The following is an 18,149-nucleotide window of genomic DNA, read 5'->3' on the forward strand; positions in this document are numbered from 1 at the left end:
CCGTCTGTTCACCTGGTGGTCGCCCTTCTGCCCGTCCCCCGGAGCAGATCTATCTGCCTGGTGGCAGTCCTTCAGCCCGTCCGCCTGGTGGTCGCCCTTCTGCCCGTTCCCCGGAGCAGGTCTATGTGCCTGGTGGCCATCCTCCTGCCCGTCCCCCGGAGCCCTTCCGTCCGCCTGGTGGTCGCCCTTCTGCCTGTCCTCCTTCTGCCCGTCCCCCGGAGCCCTTCCGTCCGCCTGGTGGCCGTCCTTCAGCCCGTCCCCCAGAGCCCTTCCGTCCGCCTGGTGGTCGCCCTTCTGCCCATCCCCCGGAGCAGGTCAGTCCTCCTGGTGGCCGTCCTCCTGCCCGTCCTCCGGAGCAGGTCAGTCCTCCTGGTGGTCGTCCTCCGGCCCGTCCCCCGGACTTCTTCTGCCAGGCTTTTGGTCCCGCCTCCGGCTCCCCTCCACCCACCCTGGGGGACTGTGTTGGGTCGTCTGGAATCCGCCCCTTGAGGGGGGGGTTATGTCAGGATCTGTAGTGTTTTTGTTTCGTGTTTCCTGTCTTATTTTGAAGTCCTTGTCTCTCGTGTCCTCTGTTTCTCTTCACTTCCTGTCCCTGTGATTGTCTGCCCTGTTCCTGATTGTTTCCTCCTGTGTCCAATCACCTGCACCAGCCCTCTGTATTTAAGTCCTGTTCATGTCATTCCCCTTTGTCGGTTCGTCTTGTCTAGATCGTGGAAGATCTTGTGTGCATGTTTTGTATCCTGGTTTTTTGGAATCCTGTTTTGGAATCCTGTTTAGCAATAAAAGTTGCTTTTCCATCGTTGACGGCGTTTGGGTCCTGTGTTCCAAGCTGCACATAACAGAGCTGTTATCAACTGTGGGCCACAAGATTACCTTCAGCAGCTTTCTGCTCCAACTCCCTCCTAAAGTCTCCCATTTACAAGCTCCTCCCAAGACACACACACACACACATCAACTTCATGTACTTGCACAGATGGCAACACACACCCACAGAACATAATTTTTTTTTCCTTTGATGTTTTTCCACCTTATTTCACACTCTCCTTCTCTTTCTGTCTTTTATTATGTTTCTGTCTCTTGGGTCTCCATCGTAAAGTCAACACAGCGATGCTGAATGCTGACTCAAAAAAGACCTCAGACTAGCACACTTTGGATCGACTCTCTTCCATGTATGACACTTGGATTCAATGCCTTGCATGTACCAGTCACTCTGCCTAATCTCCAGCTGTTTGAGCTATTCAAATATTAATACAAAGGGTATTTTCCATCTCGCCCTTTGAGTAGCGCTCTGTGACAGGACTGACAGCTGAACATGAGAGGAAGTTAACACCTTTAAAGAGTTTAGCAGCAGCCACAGCGAGAGTCAGACTAGCCACACCTTTCACTTCGGGAACTGTTAACACAAAAAGCAGGAAAACGGTCAAACTTCATCATTAAATATTACTAATACATTAAAGATTTTGTCTGCAAAAAAATTGTGTTTCTTTATCAAATTAGATTATCTGTTCTCATCTTTATTTGCGTCACTCATTTTTAGTGTACAGTGTGTCATATTTGTATGAGCTGTAAGCTAATGTCAGTTCCACCCTCGAGGATGTGAAGATGGAGGGGCTTCTGGTTCGGGTAGGAGAGAGCAAGCGGAGCGGCCCTCACAGGCTGCTGAAGGCACGGTACAGGGCCACAGAGGACGGCAGCAAGATGGATGCACAGTCGGTTATGCAGGCAAAGATACAGATTAAATCAGCCGGGTTGAAAGACAAAGGTGCTAATAGAAGTCAGAGGTGCTTCAGTATCAAGGTGACTGCCCGAGTCAGAGCTGGTGTTTATAAAATGAATGTTTGGCTAAAAACATTATTTTTCACCACCAGGTTTTGTTTGATTTGTTATAAGGGACTCAAGAAAGATGTTCAGTAAGGTGAAAAAAAGAAGTGTAAATGTCTGTCAATACTGGCCCTCTGTCTTGCTTAGTCTTTCTCTCCGTCACTCTGTAGCTGCCTCCCGTTTCATGAGTTGCCTCCATCGGAGTCCAAACATTTAAAGACCAAATATGCAATAACTGGGCAGCATGTCCGCCCCATTTGTGGGTCCCTCCCTTCCTCAAAAAGGGGCACAACTGGTATACCATAACTCTATCCCAAAATCACCTGTTAAATTCAGGTGGTCACCAGCAAATAAGTCACCAATGAAAAAGCAACTGAAAGTGTTGGTTTCTGCCAGGCGAGGGGTAGAAACTTTGACTTGGTGTAGGTCACATCTGTCAAAGGAGGTGGCCCCTAAAACGGACACCGTGTCTGTCCTGCTCCCTCTCATGTGCATGCTCTCCACCCGTCCACCCCTCATTGCACCATGGCACTCTATCACGACAACGGGCAGCGGTTCCAACTTGGAGAAAGACTGAGCACGAATAGGGACCAGACAGGCGCAAGAGAGGACAGAAAAAGAAGGAAGACAGAGGGGGATGGATGCGGCGAGGAGAGGAGACATACGGACGGACACAGTCCAGCAGGCGGAAAGCTATAGAGACATTTGGAGGATACATGAGGCAGTTATGATGAACCTATTTGGTTTCTTCTACAGGAGCGCCCGAGTGTCACTAATGGCAAAGTAGGGGCTGGTAAACACATTTCTGTGACGGCACGACACTGCCGAAAACAAATTAAACTCTCTTCTCACATTTCACACCCTCTCAAGCCTTTTCTCTCCGTCTCCCTCAATTATTAATTTCTTGCCACTCTGGTTTTCCGTCGCAGTCTCTCCACCGCCGTATTTTGTCTTTTCCTGTCCATCCGTCTGTCTCAACCAATCCTTCTATCTCGTCCACGTCTTCCCGTGGCTTTCTCCTCACCCATTCCTCTTCTCTCTCCTTTCCACTGTGCACCTCCACCCAGAAATGAAAAACAGGGCCATATGGGTTGGGACAGCGAGAGCAATTGCACTCCTGATGTTCCTGCTGAGGCAGTTAAGCGTCTCTCTCTGCAGACCGCGCCCACTTCTGTCTTGCCCAGGATATGGGGACAGTTGGCAAGCACCTCTCCCCCGAACAACACGGTAGCTGCTTTCTGGCTGCTCGCACTGTGATGAGACCGGGAGTGGGAGCGTAATGAAGCTTCTGGGGCCTTGTGTTGACTCGCTGCCCCGTGTACAATGCCTGTCGGAGCTGCTGGCGCGGAACTGGACGAGAGGTGTGCAAGCTCCTCTTGCGAGAGAACAAAAGACGCTGAGGATGGAGTCGCCAGTAAAAACTGAAGAATTCGTAACAGATGACTGAATTCATATGCATACAGATACACGCAATTTTTTAAAGGCCCAAGAGTTGCCCTAATTGGCCCCTTTCTGCATCCTCGCATGAACTCTTTCTTCAGCAGCAAGATGTAAAATGCCTTCAAATAAACGCCAGCGTTATCCTCTCCGGAGACGTCCTATTACTTTCCTCACAGACGTGGGTTAAAATAACTTCTAAACACATGGCGTACCTCTTTCTGACCTTCACTCTGGGAGAGATATACACACGTGTGTGCAAGTGTCACTTCTCTTTACACTCACTGCCTGTTGTCCTTGACCATAACGCTGGAGGAGTTTCATTTTCTTTCTTTGCTTCAAAGACGTCTGAGCACCAAAGCCTAATGTGTTGGACACTAACTAAAGCACTGGTGATGTCCCTGTCCCTTACAGCATTAGACAACAATTAAGTGCTGCATTAAGGTATTTTGGAAGCTAATCTGTATAGTTGTAGCGTGCTGCTGTTTTTCAAAGTGCAAATGCTGCACTTTGCGACACATCAGTTGCAGTATGTTGAAACATTATGACAATAAAAACAAGTCAGAAGAAGTCCTTGCTAGCAATTCCAGCATATGAGTGATTCAGAAACGCTTTCACAGAGCAGTGAGCAAGCAATAGATAAGACCGTTATCTTTTTATTTTATTCTTTATCTCAGTGAGGAGGTGTGGTTTGCGCCGTCGCTTAGGATGATGCTATTTTAAATGCTGACATTGATTGATCTTTGTTTATCATCACTCCATAATAACCGGTGAAGTCGTAGAAAACGTTTCATTATCTAATATTTAATTTCCGCGCTATTCTTCGGGACCTGACACATGAAGCTGTAAAAGGTGATTTTGCTGTCACTTAGGTTCTTTATTGTATTCCCACTGAGACCAACTGCTACTTCCAGGAGACTTTGGGAACGCGGCTCCAGATTGTTTTGCTCAAAACTGAAGAGCGAGGTGTTGGAAGCTACAGCAGGTGGTAGTGAACAGAAGGAATCGGATCGTGGAGTTTTTCAGAATAACTTGAATCTGATGTTGCACTTTTATGCCAGTCTGACATGAAAAATACAACAAAAAAAGTTGGAAGCAAAGTTTCACAAGTTATGTAATGTTTGCTCATGACTAAGGCAACATTTGTTCCTCAGGTTTTTTGACCGCAGTTATGTGACTTCCATTCTCCAGCCTTTGAATGTGGGAAGACTCTATTCTACAAGTAAAATATGCAACTACCTTTAATTACATGCATGGATGACATATGCAACATTAACATTATACACAATATTATTGAACAGGAAAACCGGTTCCCAATCCACAATAGTGCTATTGTACTCCTTGTGCTGACAGTGTGACACAGCTGCTATTATCCCTTCATCCTAGCTCCCTTTCCTCTTTTCCTCCCTCCTCCTCACATCTCATCCCATGTGCATTCAGTTATTAGGAAAGGTGTCAGATCGATGTGCTTAACACGTATTGCAAGAGGTGTGTGTGTGTGAGTGTGTGTGTGTGTGCGTGTGTGTGTGTGTGTGCGTGCGTGTGTGTGTGTGTCCATTTAGCGAGGTGACACTTTGGATCGACCATGCGCTACTAGAGGGGCTGCTGTCGGTGTGTGAGGGGTTGCATGGGTCACTAAGTCACTAACTACTGCTGAGGGAAAGCCAGTAGGGGGTTGCTGATGTTTACAGTGGCCCACGCTAACACCTATACTGAGCTGACAGTGTGCATGTGCGTGTGTGAGCCGGTGTGTGTGTGTGTGTGTGTGTGTGTGTGTGTGTGGGCGCTAACCTCTTTCTGGACTTTAATTCTTCCGTGGAACATTAGTAACAGACCAGAACACTCCCATCTGCCACTACTGCGTCCTTCGAACTGCCTCCCATCCTTTTTTCTCTCCTTGTTTAATCCTCTCTGAGCTCCTTCTCCTCCACTCCCTCACGGTATCAGTTTCTAATCAGTGGCTCCCATTTTCTATTTTTTGCTTTCAAAGTCTCTTTTCTCTCTTTTCAGAAAGGTTGAGCGACTCACTCATTTGTGAGTTATTTTTCCTCCTCTCCTTCTGTCATTCCTGTTCTTCTTGATGTGTATCCATGTACGTAACCATCACTGTATGCCGACATCCACCTCTACACACATTTCAATCATGTTCTCATGTTTAACTTACATATTAAATGCTTCACAGCCGAACACTGCTTAGAGCTCTCTCTATCTTTGTCTCTGACTCTGTCTAAATGTTTCTCACTGTTTCTGTTCCTTTCCCTTCTCTTTCCAACACACACACACACACACACACACATCCATGCCTCCGATGTGGTGAATAGTAAAACTGAACACAATAAGCGTTATCACAACAGCCACTGAATTCGGAGAGATAAGAAATTCATTAGGCGCCAGCTTGCTAATGACGTGCTAAGAGATGAAATTATGGCAAGGACAAAAAGGATGTAAGAGACGGGAGAAGGGGAGGAAGGAGGGGAGATGGGGAGGAAGTGAAATGAAAAAGGATGTGCGGGAGAAAATGTTTCCCAGGATGGCACACCGTATCATGGCCTGCCAGCTCGATTGGCTTGTGACCTCTGCAAGTCAAAGAACTAAACGAGGCCTCATTCATACGACAACACTGTTTCCCTTTGTTTTTATTCACAGTTTCTTTCTCTCTTCCCCTCCATATGTCTGATATTACTCGCCACACACCACGGGGGAAATCGAGGTTGATAGTCGAAGCGCTCATGCTCGGAGTCTCTTCCTCAGCTTACTGCTCACATGCTACTCAAGGTCACTTAAACCGCAGGCCTCCATTAACTAATAATGGAAGTTCATAACCCCTTTGCCATGGTGCAACATAGGCAAAGAGAATGTGGGAAAAGGTTTTTTTTTCTCTCACGTTGAGGGTTGTTATCCACCTGCATTCAGTGTTGAGGACAAACCACTGCATATCCATCTGTGACACATCAAAAACACACAACTGTAATCCCAATGTCAGTGCCTCAGCACGCTTAACATTCCCTCTAACACACACACACACACACACACACACATCTGCCATCTGGTGCCCATCCTGCCCCATGTTATAGCCCCCGCTGCCCCATGCTAGATTACTCCCTCAGTATTTACATTTTGCAAATCCAGCCGGCGGCTTCTGATAGGGGCCATCTGTAATCTGAAGGTCATATTTGCAGCGTGTGTCTGTGTGTGTGTGTGTGTGTGTGTGTGGGGGGGGGGGGGGGGGGGGGGGGGGGGGGGTTCTCATGTGTTCTCACGTGTGTATCGCGCATGTAATTTGTTCGTGCTCAGCACAGGGACAGTATCAGCATCCACGACATCTGTTCAACACAGGGCCTACACAGCAGAACTGAGCGCATCATCTGCATCGGGCAGCACAGGGATGAAGCATGCACACACAGACGCACACGCTCACACACACAGACACTGACACACACACACACACACACACACTCACACAGACACTCACACACAGACACTCACACACTGACAAACACACATACTGTATATGTGGATGCATTAAATCAATTCGTTTTTCAGGTTTTCCATGCTCTTTCTTTCTGAGAAGGTTGTTTCATGTTTGTTATTTGTCTGTAAAGCCCTTTGAGGCAAATGTGTACTTTGTAATTTTGAGCCATTGAGAAGTCCTTTACAGTAATAGTTGTTGCCCTTGCTATTGAAACACAAAACTGTGAAACCACCACAGCCAATGGGTTGTTTCTACCCAATGTCATTGTTTTAATATATTACTGCTGGGTTATGTATCCAAATTAAATATGGCTATTTGGAAATGTTGCTATTTGTTACTGATTGTCAACAAATTAATTCCAGTCATGCATCTTGATAGTGTGTTATGTTAGACCCTTTCTTTAATGCCAACTTCTTTTAAACCCCTGCCTCTGGGCTGTAACAAGTACAATCTGAGGAGTGCCTCTGTCATGAAAACAACTTGGAATCCAGTTTATTCGTCAGGTTGGTAACAAAGCGTTCGTGTTTTCCACTTGTGCATTTAAGTAAGTTGGTCTGCACATGAGCACACATGCCGTGCAGTTGTACACATCTGTGTGTGGTCAGCCGTGATCGAATCATCTCTGTTCCACCCAGCAGGCAGAGGAAAGGCTCGGAGGCTAAATATTGGAGTTGGAATTCCTTGTGTTTCTTGCCAGTGATGACAACAACTCAAGAGGGATCCACGCAGAGAAGGAGAACAAAAAGTCTGAAAAGAATGTACAGCTCACCCGTTGGGGCGTGGGTGTGTCAAAGATGAAGTGACGATCATCTCTGTTCCCTGCTAAAATGAAATATGATGGCGAGGGAGCTCAGTGGCATTTCCTGCCTGGCACAGGAAGCGCCCATCTGGAGCCGAGTGCTGTCTGTCCTCTGTTTGTCGTGTTGCACGGCGTTGTAAAAGCTCGCCTGACACTGTTGTTCCTGTTCTCAATGCTGCTATTATTTCTGAAGCAGCGCACAGGTCATGTGAGGGAGACGGGGAGAAATAAATGCCATTCATAGTTTAAGACGTTCTGGATTGCTGGGGAGTGGACTAGTGAAATGGACTCAAAGTGGAGAGTTTATCATTTGAACTGGGAGGGGGTTAGCAACAGAGGCAGAGGAGGGGAGTCTGTAGGAGGAAGAGCAGTGAGACGCATGTTGGCAGCTGCCCGTACGACTGTCACATCCCACCGCCCGCCAGAAAAGCAGAAGGAGGCCACTCGTCATCACCGTGACACCCAACGCGTGACGAGAGGAGGGAGGAAAGTTATCCATCAAAAAATGATGTTGGGATGAGTGCACTCCTTCGTCTCTCTGCGTGCGCACACACGCACACACACACACACACACACACACACACACAGACACACACACACACAAAATACCATCATATTTCATCTGGGTCATCAGGAACAACTGTCTCCAAGAGGAAATCTCTGACTGAATCTCATGCTCTCTCCACTCAACAACATGATAATGTATTTTCCTCTTTAACGAAGTGACTACAACCCCCCATAGGGATAATGTTCAGAGCACACTGACAAACTGAAAGCACAATAGGAGGGAAACAGCAAATCAAGTGTGAACACAAAAAAAACACCCCAGAGCCAGACTGTCACACTGAAGTCAAGTGTTTGGTTGTGCTGTAGACAAAAGCATGAATTCATTTAAAAGAAATTAACCTATCAACCAGAAATTAGTTATCTCCTCATACAAGCTTTTACATGACGGATCAAGATTTTAATAATATGACACTGTCAACGTTTAAAAAGCCAACCAAAATGCCTTTTGTGTCGCCCAAATGTAAACACATGCACTCAAAATGTAAGTTTTAAGATTATTAAGTGAAATCCTATAATCTTACAGTGCACTGGGGAAAAAAAATACCTTACGGATTTCTACGGTTAATAGGAACGTGTGCAAGTAACGCAGCGAGCAGCTGAAATTGCAATCTGATGGTTGGGGATCACAAGAAGAAAAGCCTGAAAGGAAGGCGACTGTACTCTCTGAGGCGTTGATGCCTGAACAAATAGAAAGTGCTGTAAACTGTGAGTGCTGAGCACCACCCAGTGGTGGATTACGAGCTCAGGTAAATGTAGCTGCACAGGAAAATTAAAAAGGCCACCCTCAAATGCATGCAGCTCTTACTTTTTATTTATGATGGAACAGACTGTGAGGAGTGACTGATGTGTAATTTCTGAATCAGTGTGTTACGGTTGCTGTCTGCTGTAGAGGCTCACTTTTTGTGAGCCTCTACAGCTAATGTAATGTATCGATATGTATGATGCCTAGAATGTATTAAATGACAATGTGAAAACAATTGGACAACGTGAAAGAGGTTTCTTGAGAGTTACACATAATTTCAGCTCAGTGTTTAGCTCTCCGGGCCACAGCTTTACTGTTGGTTCACTGTCATAACTCTTTAGAGCATAATTTTCAGTAAAAAATAATCTCTTATAATTTACTGAAATAATAAATATTTGACTTACATTCATCAAATAGTCAGGAACATTACTCTAAGTGAATGTTGTGCACAATTAGCAGCTTTTTGTGAACAAGTTCTCCAGGCAGCGAGATAATAGTGATGATATGTCAATGCTGTGTTCACATATTATTGATGACACTCTCTTCCTCACGCAAATTAAAGGTTGAATTTTTTGCTGCTCTAGTTAAAGTTGGCTAATGTTAGGAGAGATGAATACATTTTTCAATGAAATTGGCTCTGTAGTCTGTTTTCTGACTTCATAACTTTCATAACGTTACATGATGTCTTAGCATATTTATCATCAACCTCCAATGTATCCCTTGTTACCACAGTGCTGTTCACCAAATTTCCTTCAACATTTAATTCTTATGCAGATTTACAGATCTTTGTAAAAAAAATACTTTCCCCTTTGTATGGACAAAACAGATCCTTAATAAAATAGATTTTTCCCATGTATTTATTCATTTTGTTTAATGTAAAACAACGTAAGCATATATGGTGTGTGTGTGTGTGTGTTTTCTTGCCAGATGGCTGAATTGTACCCTTCCCAGTTAATAACAGGACTTTCTCTTGCCATATACATTTTAATTTTCTCGCGAGAGTCCACAACAGCCTGATGGTATTGTCGTGTTTTCATTTGACATTATTCAAAACTGTCAGATAATGATTGTTAGAGCTGCTTACTTCGGAAGAAACCATGTCTGTTCCTCACAACATTTTCTGCATCTGGACCCAAATGTGCTTCTTCTGTCATCAGGCGGATGCTGCCACCTAGAGATCAAAACAGTCAATATTCATCGAGATGGTCAATAAAGTACAATATTAATTATGCTAATTGCATTTGTCCAAGTCGATAAAAACAAACATAAACATGTGTAACAACACTACATATGTGTGTACACATCACACTAACTTCCTCCCATTACTCTACTGTCATCTATTGGCAGGAGGGCCACAGTGGCGTGACTATAACCAGCAGGGAGAATAATGAATGAGCAATAAATAATAGAAGAATAATCAAGAATAATGACTCGGGGGGGGGGGGGGGGGGGACACACATGCATACACACTAGTATGCACACTTCCTACACACAAGGGCAGACATAGATAATTAAACGGTATCACCATTTATCTTTCTCTCAGAGCGAGAGAGCGATTCTTCTATCCCCTCTGGTATACATAACTTCATTAAGAGGAAGTTGCAGATGGACACTGGATATGTGAAGAAACACTATTTCTGTTTATAGTTTGTTTAGGCAACAGTTTTATGACGCAACAGAAACCACTTCCTGCTTTTAAGGGACATAACTGTAAGGTCTAACTCTGTTTGTGCCATGTGCCAAAACAATGTACTTTAAAACATACATTGGTAAGAAAACAAAAAGGGAAACAAAAACAACAACTAATAAATACAATACAACTAGATAAACTATCGGCATGAGTATTCAGGAGTTATATCAAGATAGTTGGTATTGTGGGCACCTACGTCTCATAGGGACAACATTTATTTTGATGTTAAAACGTGCCGATGTTTATGGTCAGAACTACACATATTCTGTTGATATTTTGGTTGGAATTCAGCAAGTATTGGTTGTGGTTTGGGTGATTGATGAAAACAAGCGGCTATATGTTAGTATGAGTGTAACAGGACAACCTATGGACTAATATGATGGACTTCAATACATCCAAACCATGAAATAGGGACTTACATTTCTGTCCTTTTTGCAGAATCATATAAATCCACTTGCTTGTCCTGACCTGCTATGGCTGCCAGGGAGCATTTGCCTCAGGTGAGAAGTCTGGTGTCAAAATGTCTAGCAACAACAATCTTAGCTGTTATCTCAGCTTGAGCCTGAAGGTGAATTCTGTGGAGTTGGGTTAACTGTGTTCCCTGACGGTCGTGAATTGATTGACAGATCTAAAATGTTACAAACTGAAGGCTTACATGTGTAAGATTTTGTTTCATTATGATTGTGTATTTGCATTTGTGATACTCTTATCCTTTGGTTTGGTTAAGCTAAGCTTCTATATTTGTATGTATTAATATTTTTCCCTTACCTTATTTTGACTATTTTTTTCTGTGTACCTTGCCGCTAATTGTTTGAATGGTATAGGAGTTGAACACATTGGGTTCTGCTGCTGCTTGCCTTGTCAAATTGTGAAATGCTAATCATTATTTCTGTCCAGTTGATTTGTTTTATATTTGTAAACAAAATTTAAAAAAGGAACCTGAAACTTCCTTTTTATTTCTGTTTCCCACTCTCATACTTCCTCCACCGTTACCTGTGCTTTGATTATGTCATTTGATTCATTCTTGTACCTGTTTGCCTGAAGTGAGTGTAGCATTTACTTTTTGTTCATCTACAAACAACATGATGCTTATCTTTTCTCCCCTGCTGTTTTTGTGCTCAGGTAAGGACATTTTTATTCGTGAGTGTAATAACAGAATCCAGAACATCATTTTTTAAATATACTGTTAACTTGTAGTTGTGCTTGTTGTTGTGTATACAGTGTCACAGGCTACAACATTGCCTCCAACAACCTTGGCTTCTCCCACGGTTGCTCCTTCAACAGTGGCTCCTGAAGGTAAATCAGACTGTGAATATTTAATAATTCAAATCAAATTAAAGTATTAAAAACAAGAGCCATGCCGGCAGCTCTGTGAGGATGTAGCCAGTTTTACCTCGCAGTGTTTTGAACTAAATGCTAATGTTAACCTCCTTGCATGCTCACAATGACAATGCAAACATGTTCATGTTTAATAAGTGGGGCTGCTGGTTCTGGTAGTGGTTATGTTTCTTTTAACAATATCTTCAATGGTATTGAACAAAGGAACTTTCTCGAAATATGTCACTGCAATAGGTTTATGCCACTGGTCTTAAATATTTAGCTTGTGAGCAATTATGTTTTGTGTGTAATTTTGGCATGGCAGAACATTCTTAATACTACAATACTCATGAGCCTTGTCTGCTGTTGCCATAGAGGTGTGAATAAGAGGGATTACAAATTCAAAGCACTTTGTAGTTACAGTTGAGAATTAAACATGGTACCAGAGTTGGTGAATTCAGCCAGAATTAACCCAGAATTCAAAAGTGAGTTGATTTAAGCTGCAAATTGATCAGTTTCCTTAACAGCTTAATATTTAGCATCCACTTACCGTTAGCTGCAATCAGACTTTCTAACTGAGTCACAACATTGTCAGTGGTTCCAAAATACTGTAGCTTCTCCCACTTCATAGCTCTATGGTGTTTACCTTTTACTAGTTTAGCATGTTAGCATGCTAGCATTTGCTTATTAGCATTAAACAAAAAGTACAGATGCATCTGATGGGAATGGCAATAATTGTTCAGCTATTTGGTCATGAACCAAAGTTTGGGGTGAATACATGTTGACCTAATTATGGCGTCGACGGATCACCAACATCTTTAGTGCTTATCTTCTGGGGAACAGGAAAGTCTGTACACAATGTCATAGCAATCCATACACGAATTGCTGAGGTGTCTGGTGGATGAACTGTCCAACACAACAGAAACCAGGCATTGCCCTCCCTCGAACCATTCCTTCTTCTGTCTGTAACTGTTCATCTACTCTGTCCTTCCTCCATCCATCCATCATCCATCACTTTGTGTTACCAAACCGTCAACCGCACCCCTTTTCCTCCCCAGAAACGTTCTCTCTGCAGCTGGAGGCCATACCAGACTACCCAGTTGCAGAAGGTCAAAGAGTCAACCTGCACTGCAAGGCTTTCACCATGCCAGACTCTGTCAAGTGGTCCTTGGAACGCCTAGAAAATCAGACTTGGCATGTGATGAAAATCGGTGGGGATCTGACCCTCACCAAGCCAGAGCAGAGCGGGCTTTACTGCTGCCGTGCAAAGAGCCAGTTGTCTCAAAACCACACAGTCTATATAATCTCCATGCATACAACAGGTCGGTGGTCTGGTTTGACTCTGCAGTTCCCCTCAGCTCCACTAAGCTTTCATTTGTCTTTCGGCTCATTGTTTAACTGTCCAGCTCACTACTCATAACTGTTTCTGGCAACAGCATTTGAAACCAACTTGTACCCAGATATTGATTCATCTACAGTAATATTGTCCAATATTTGATCAACTAACTAAGAAAATTATTGTGTTTGTCATGCACAAAGATAGAATGCCATTTTCTTTGTCTTTTCAACTGTTTAGAATGTTTTGCAATGACCTACAACTAAAAACGTTCCCCTGTGTTGTTTCCCTGACAGTCAGTGAGTATTTAGGAATAGCTGCCTTTGTCTTTTCTCTCCTGGCCTTGATCATCAACTTTGCTCATCTTTTTTGGCTGGGCTACCAGAGACTTGATGCCACATTAACCACTCCCAACATTGCAGCTCAAGGTAAACAAAATAAAATACTTTGAGAGCATTTCCTGTCAAAATATTGTAAAACTCTTGGTCAAATCTTAACCAAATGTTCTGTCGACTATTTAAATGTCTTTTCTGAAAGGTTTTCCTGGACCTGAAAAATCACCAAAGTAAGGAAATAATGTGTTTATAGTGGTGTTTTCATTTGGTTCATATGCTGTTCAAGGCTGCGCATATATTAACTGTCTGATGACATTTTTGAACTCAGGGGAGGTTTGCCACACACTGAAAGTGACGGAGATGTGTACATGAATTACACAAACACCAGCCAAGACTACACTGACCTGGACCCCACCAATATGACTGAGGAAAATGTGTACTCAAGTCTATCATGAACGATCATGTGAAGGTGGAGATATGCAAAAGAAAGACCAAAAAAAGCATTTTGTTCAGCAGTAGAATATCTGATAAAGAACTCAGCATTACCTTTAACCTGAATATTAAATGTTTGTTTGTATTTACCGTAATCTAATTTAACACAATCTGAATGTGGTAAAAATTGTAAAAATGTTCCCACAAAACACAAAGAGGCCATTCCTTTTATGTGTTTGTACAATTTGGATAAAACCTGTAATTTGCTCTCGTTCTCCGGGTCTCTTTTTTTGGATTTTGTATGTGTACACAGACTGAGATGTCTTCCAGCTTTTTGATATGTAAGAACATTTTACTTCAATCAACACGGCAAATGAAACTTCAAAATTAAAATCACAAAAGTTGACGAGGTAGTAAAAACATTTTCTTTGTAAAGTTTAAATTACATTACAGACACATTCAAGTACACAAAATGCATCATAAAACAGCAGGTAAACTCGCAGTAAGAACAGTATAATGCATTTACAGTGAATAATAATGTGTTGTCACAGTGAGTCATAGGATTTTTACCATTTGACAAATATGCAATGTCACAATACTGGATGTTAGCGGGAAAACATAGCTCAAGCATTATCATTTCCGTTACATGGTTTCAATTTTCAGATAATGAATTTTCTGTTGTACTTCTGCTTGCAAAACTTCTGCTTTTCAGCTTGTACTTCACACAGGAAGAGCAGGCGGACTGGTGCACGTCAGATCGCACCTACTTTAGTGTGCGGAGATAGAAAAATGTCCAGATAAATGTGTGAAACCGCATTCAATTCTGAGGGTGACACTGAACTACATCAACACTGAAACTATTGACAGATTTGGAGGTGCAAGAATATATGTATCTTGAAACAGGGGCAACATGAACGTCTTTCACACACAAGTAACATATATCTACACCTTTGTACAAGTATTACATCTGTTTAAATCAATGTATTTCGGGCTGCTGGTCCTCACAATGGATTCTCTGGCTCTGATTCCTGCTGTCCATGGAGAGCTGTGAGGTGAGCGTCTGCGAGCACACTTCTCTCTTTAATAACTTTTTTATGTGGGCCATGATGAACCCTCTGAACTTCTGTGTGGCGAAGTAGTAAACTACAGGATCCAAAATGCAGTTGAGACCCATGAAAAGCAAAGTGATCTGATGTGCGTCGTTGAGCGCCTGAAGGGTCTTCTGGTCCCACTCTACGTGGCCCCAGCCCTGTGTGATCTGCAACACTGCCAGTGTCCAGAAGCCTTGAATCACATGGTGAGGCAGGAAACACAGGACAAACACCCCCACCACTGCAAACAACATCGGCAGAGCTCTCCGTTTCACCCCTATGGGCCTTTTAGTCGAGGAAGAGTTGGCCCTGTGGGACTTCCTGGCTATGACCGTTGCTGATTGGACCCCTGACTGAGAAGGACTTTGATTAAGCAACGCTCGAGCAATAAGGAAATTACACACCACGACCAGAAAGAAGACCAGAAAAAACACTACAATTATTGCAAAATGAATAATAGCCACTTTTTCCTTCTCTGTATTGGATTGATTTTGGTACCCCTCAAAACAGAGAGTGACGTTGTCCTCAGTAGTGTTGGTCCCAGGAGATACCAGAGATGGAATCGCCATCGCTATGGTCAAAACCCAGATGACAACGCTCACAATGATCCCACGAAGTCTGTGGTCTGAGGTGGCCGCATCCAGAGGCCGGGTGATTGCCCAGTATCGGTTGATGCTGATGGCCCCGAGGAAGAAGATGGAGCAGTACGTGTTGATGAAGAACAACGAGCCAGTCAGCCGGCACATGAAGTCTGAGTAGGCCCAGTTACCATGCTGGTTGTAATAGCTAATCCAGAAGGGAAGGGCACTCACAAAAAGGAGATCGGCGATGGTCAAGTTTACCATGTAGATGCGGATTTCACCCATGACCTTGGCAGCGCGGAGGCAGCGCAGGACAAACAGCACATAGAGGTTAGCGAAGAGGCCCACGATGAAGATGATGCTGTAGGCAACAGGGAAGAGGACATAACGAAACTCAGAGTCTAGGAAGGTTGAGCCATTACCAGCCGAAGAGCCCAGATGAGAAGTCCCGGTCACGGCAACCTGCTCTGTAGTTGAGGGTAACATTTCTGTCTGTGGGAGAGAAAAACATCCTCAAGCATTCTGGCATTTTTTATTGTCAAAACCAGTTGTTTAGGTACATCCAGCTAAAAGGTAGTATAATACATTATAACCTCCAACCAATGGAGGTTATAATGTTTTGATTAGAAATGGTTGATTCAACCTTTCGGTGGCTGCAGTTTGTGGTGGTGTTTCTATTATTATTATTATTATCATTAAACCTTGGTGTGTAAGGTAGGTCTACCCTACTTTTCTTTTGTTGTTTTTTATTTATTTTTATTAATAATAATAATAATAATAATAATAATACATTTGATTTATATAGGGCTTTAAAAGGTACTCAAGGCACCTTACATGGTAAAGACAAACAATAGATGCAACAACAAAGGAAGTTTGTCTTTTTGGGAAGCAAAACGCGCAGAGATCATTTAAAATGTTTTGTTTGTGTTTAATATTGTTTTAGTTAGAATTATCTATGTGCTGAAGGAGTCAGTAACATTACCATTAAGTGTTGTTGTTTTTCCCATCCATCCAAATATGCACTTTATGGTTCCCTCTATGGACCAGCTGTGGCATTAAAAGATGTTTAATGACCTCTTAAGTAAAGAGGTACAAATTAAATACTAAAGTATGGTTTACATTGTGTTTACAAGTGCCTTCATCATTTCTAGTGTTGATTGTAAAATAAATGTTATTTAGAAAAAGACTTCAAAGAATATCTAGACTCACCATACTGCTTATTCTCCTCTTATGTCTCAGGAAGTGTCCGCTATGAATTCCCCACTGAATGGGCGTATGCTTGCGACTTTCAGACAGACTACTTCAAAATTCATGACGAAGAAGTTGTGTAATCGATGTTCGGTGTTGTTCGGAAATACCCACGTGTTGCAACAAACATCCCTCCTCCTTATTTTCTCGTGTTCGTTCTTGTTCGTCAAAACGAAAACGGGGGGGGGGGAACCCCGTTTTGAAACCATCTCAGAGTTTTACAGTTTGTCTTTAGTTCTGTCGTCAGAAAAACGTGTTTTAAACATTTGGGGGAAGACACCGACACTCGAGTTCAATTGAAACTCTTCTCTCTGGGACCAGAATATGCTTGAGAATATAATTAAAATCATTAGTTACATTAAGAGTTGAGCTCTGAAGTTTTCAACTAAAAATAATGTATAAAAGACCATGTATAAAAAGACCATTATAATTATGGTCGGTTAAATCGTTCATATTGTCACGGTATTATAAAGCTATATTAACTAATTATCACAACATAGGAACACATGAATGTCACTTTAAACTCAATTGTGGGAATTAAAGACACTTTATTCCACTCTTTAATTAAGTATCACAACACCAACTTCAATGTGCCAACAAATTGCAACCAACAAGTTCTTCTAACTTCATGAGCAGTGGCTCAAGTTTAACTTTAATTGTATCTCCCATATTAAACATTACGTTATTAACGTCTGTATTTAATTGAAAGGCTGTCAGAACAAGTCCTCTCTCCTAAATGTTATGATTGCAGCTAATAGTCCGAATGATGGCGTCAGATTAGTTTGACTCCGATGTTAGCACACTATAACAAGGAATGACTGTTTATTGAGCTAGATACCTTCAAATATATAATACACCTATAGCATTTTTGTTTAATTCTCTAACCCCATAAGAGTGACACAATAAACTGTTAATATCTTTGGCTCATCAGCAGACGAGGCAAATGTGCAGTAATGCCTTCTAACCACATGGGGGAGCACGAGGCCAATAAAAAGAGCAAAGACCTCTCGTTTCAAACAGTGGTGGAGTGGTTTTCAGGTGAGGCTCCATGAAATACCACTCTCACTCGGTGTGTCTCAAATCAGCACCTGCCCCCCATTCTCTGAGTGGTAATGGTTTAATTCAGGCTCCTATGTACAAACTCCTCTCCCTGGTGCCACAGTGTAATATATAGATTAAGGTCAACGGGCCGGCCCAATCTTATTGCTGTTATTATGGCTTGGCAGTGGAACGAGAGAGCAGAGCTTTTAGGTGGTTGTGCCCTGCATGACTGCCAGAGGT

General features: G+C 42.9%; 1 protein-coding gene across 2 annotated transcripts; it reads right to left on the minus strand.

The window, feature by feature from the left end:
- Positions 1 to 14,350: 14,350 nt before the first annotated feature.
- Positions 14,351 to 16,933, minus strand: ptafr (platelet-activating factor receptor). Of its 2 annotated transcripts, XM_034525320.1 has the most exons (3): positions 16,830 to 16,885; positions 16,603 to 16,667; positions 14,351 to 16,112 (listed from the first exon to the last, which is right to left on the minus strand). In XM_034525320.1, the coding sequence occupies exons 2-3, from the start codon at positions 16,603 to 16,605 to the stop codon at positions 14,925 to 14,927; spliced, it is 1,191 nt and encodes a 396-aa protein (XP_034381211.1). In that variant the 5' UTR covers positions 16,606 to 16,667; positions 16,830 to 16,885; the 3' UTR covers positions 14,351 to 14,924. The 2 variants fall into 2 exon arrangements, with proteins under 2 accessions (XP_034381211.1, XP_034381210.1); XM_034525319.1 differs by lacking the exon at positions 16,603 to 16,667 and having other exon boundaries at positions 16,830 to 16,933.
- Between the last annotated feature and the right edge of the window lie 1,216 nt (positions 16,934 to 18,149).

Source organism: Cyclopterus lumpus, chromosome 22 (assembly GCF_009769545.1).
Source record: "Cyclopterus lumpus isolate fCycLum1 chromosome 22, fCycLum1.pri, whole genome shotgun sequence".
In the NCBI taxonomy this organism is placed as follows: Eukaryota; Metazoa; Chordata; class Actinopteri; order Perciformes; family Cyclopteridae; genus Cyclopterus; species Cyclopterus lumpus.